The sequence below is a fragment of the Chrysochloris asiatica genome, unplaced genomic scaffold (genome assembly GCF_000296735.1).
Source record: "Chrysochloris asiatica unplaced genomic scaffold, ChrAsi1.0 scaffold00189, whole genome shotgun sequence".
Lineage (NCBI taxonomy): Eukaryota > Metazoa > Chordata > Mammalia > Afrosoricida > Chrysochloridae > Chrysochloris > Chrysochloris asiatica.
Genome location: NW_006408707.1, coordinates 749,252 through 750,795, shown reverse-complemented (window position 1 = coordinate 750,795; position 1,544 = coordinate 749,252). Strand labels below are relative to the sequence as shown.

The 1,544-nt window shown below is 43.7% G+C and overlaps 1 protein-coding gene across 1 annotated transcript; it reads left to right on the top strand.

Annotated features, from left to right (window-relative positions):
* The first annotated feature begins 733 nt into the window (after positions 1-733).
* Positions 734-1,108, top strand: LOC102835634 (dynein light chain 1, cytoplasmic-like). The gene has a single exon (XM_006872260.1). The coding sequence runs from the start codon at positions 839-841 to the stop codon at positions 1,106-1,108; it is 270 nt and encodes an 89-aa protein (XP_006872322.1). The 5' UTR covers positions 734-838.
* Positions 1,109-1,544: the final 436 nt, after the last annotated feature.

The window sequence follows — 1,544 nt, the reverse complement described above, 5'->3', positions numbered from 1 at the left end:
TAATGTCTCAGAGGCTTAGTTTGCTCTTTTTGCCACGGGAATCATAATGACAAATATTTCTGATAAGGTTATCATGAGGGTTAAATGAAAGAACAATGATTGGCCTCTGGCAAGGATTCCAAGAATGCTAAGCATTGTTATTACCCCTGCCTATGGGTGGCACCTAACAACAACAACAACAAAAAATGGGTGGTGCAGGTGGTAAGAATGAAGCCCTGATGAGCTCATAGGTTATATTCCTGGATGACCCAGTTAATTTTGCTCTGAACTATTGGCCACATCCCTTCTTGTTCTGTCTTCAGCGTGGGATTCTGGTGGATACAGTAAAGTCATTGGGATGGAGCTTTTGGCATGAGATATGAAGCCTGGCTCTGGTTTAGGTTTTAAGAGCAAATGAGGGCATGGGGCACTCTCCTGTCTGATTAAAATGTTGCATAATTAAACTTTAAAATTTAAATTTAATCCTTAATAATATATGAGCTACTAAATGCCTCGGAAACCGTATGCAGCATTGCTGAGTCAAAACCAACTCCACAGTACACCACCACCACCACCAATGGCATTTTTGGTTCAGTGTGGGATGGGTTTTTCGGTTGTTGTTACTTATCACATAAAGATGCTTACAACCAACTAATAATAGCACAATTAACTTCTTGGAATTTATTGTATTCTCACATATGTTCAAAAACACATGGAGACTAGGAGGCAGCGGATGGCGTGGGGTGGCTTAGATGCGCCACGGCTTCGCTAGCTGCGGCACCACTAACTGGGTTTGAGCCGCTCTAACCCCTCCCCCAGGAGACTGCCGCAGTCGGCCCGTGTGTGCTCCCCGGGAACCATGTGTGACCGAAAGGCCGTGATCAAAAATGCCGACATGTCTGAGGAGCTGCAACAGGAGTCGGTGGAGTGCGCTACGCAGGTGTTGGAGAAATACAACATCGAGAAGGACATTGCGGCCCACATCAAGAAGGAGTTTGACAAGAAGTACAACCCCACCTGGCACTGCATCGTGTGGAGAAACTTCGGCAGTTATGTGACACATGAAACTAAGCACTTCATCTACTTCTACCTGGGCCAAGTGGCCATTCTTCTGTTCAAATCTGGTTAAAGCACGGACTGTGCCTACACACCCAGTGATCCATCCAAAACCAAGGACTGCAGCCTCAATTCCAAATACCAGAGACCGAAATCTTAAGGGAACACCTCCATCTTTGACCCTTCATTGCGTTGTTTTGTACAGGGGCCTTCTCTGTACCAGTTAGTTGTGGTTATAAAACAATTAGCAAAACGACTTACATTTGTATTTATTTACTATTCCATACTTTTTCCCTGCCTCGTTTTTTCTTTCCTTAAAATTCATTCCTTTCAAAACAAATAAATCTGTTGGAGATGTGTGTGTTAACTACAATTTGTTTTAATAGTCTAGGGTTGGAGATGGCTTACCACTTAAATCAGGTGATTAGGTTCTGGGGGTGAGTTTTTGTGGAAGAGTTTATCCACTTAATCCTCCCCATCTGCATGTAATGAACAGGTTGAGACGCTTA

What these genes read in the sequence shown, in the direction of transcription:
- LOC102835634 (XM_006872260.1), top strand. Translation starts at nt 839, where the DNA reads ATGTGTGACCGAAAGGCCGTGATCAAAAATGCCGACATGTCTGAGGAG.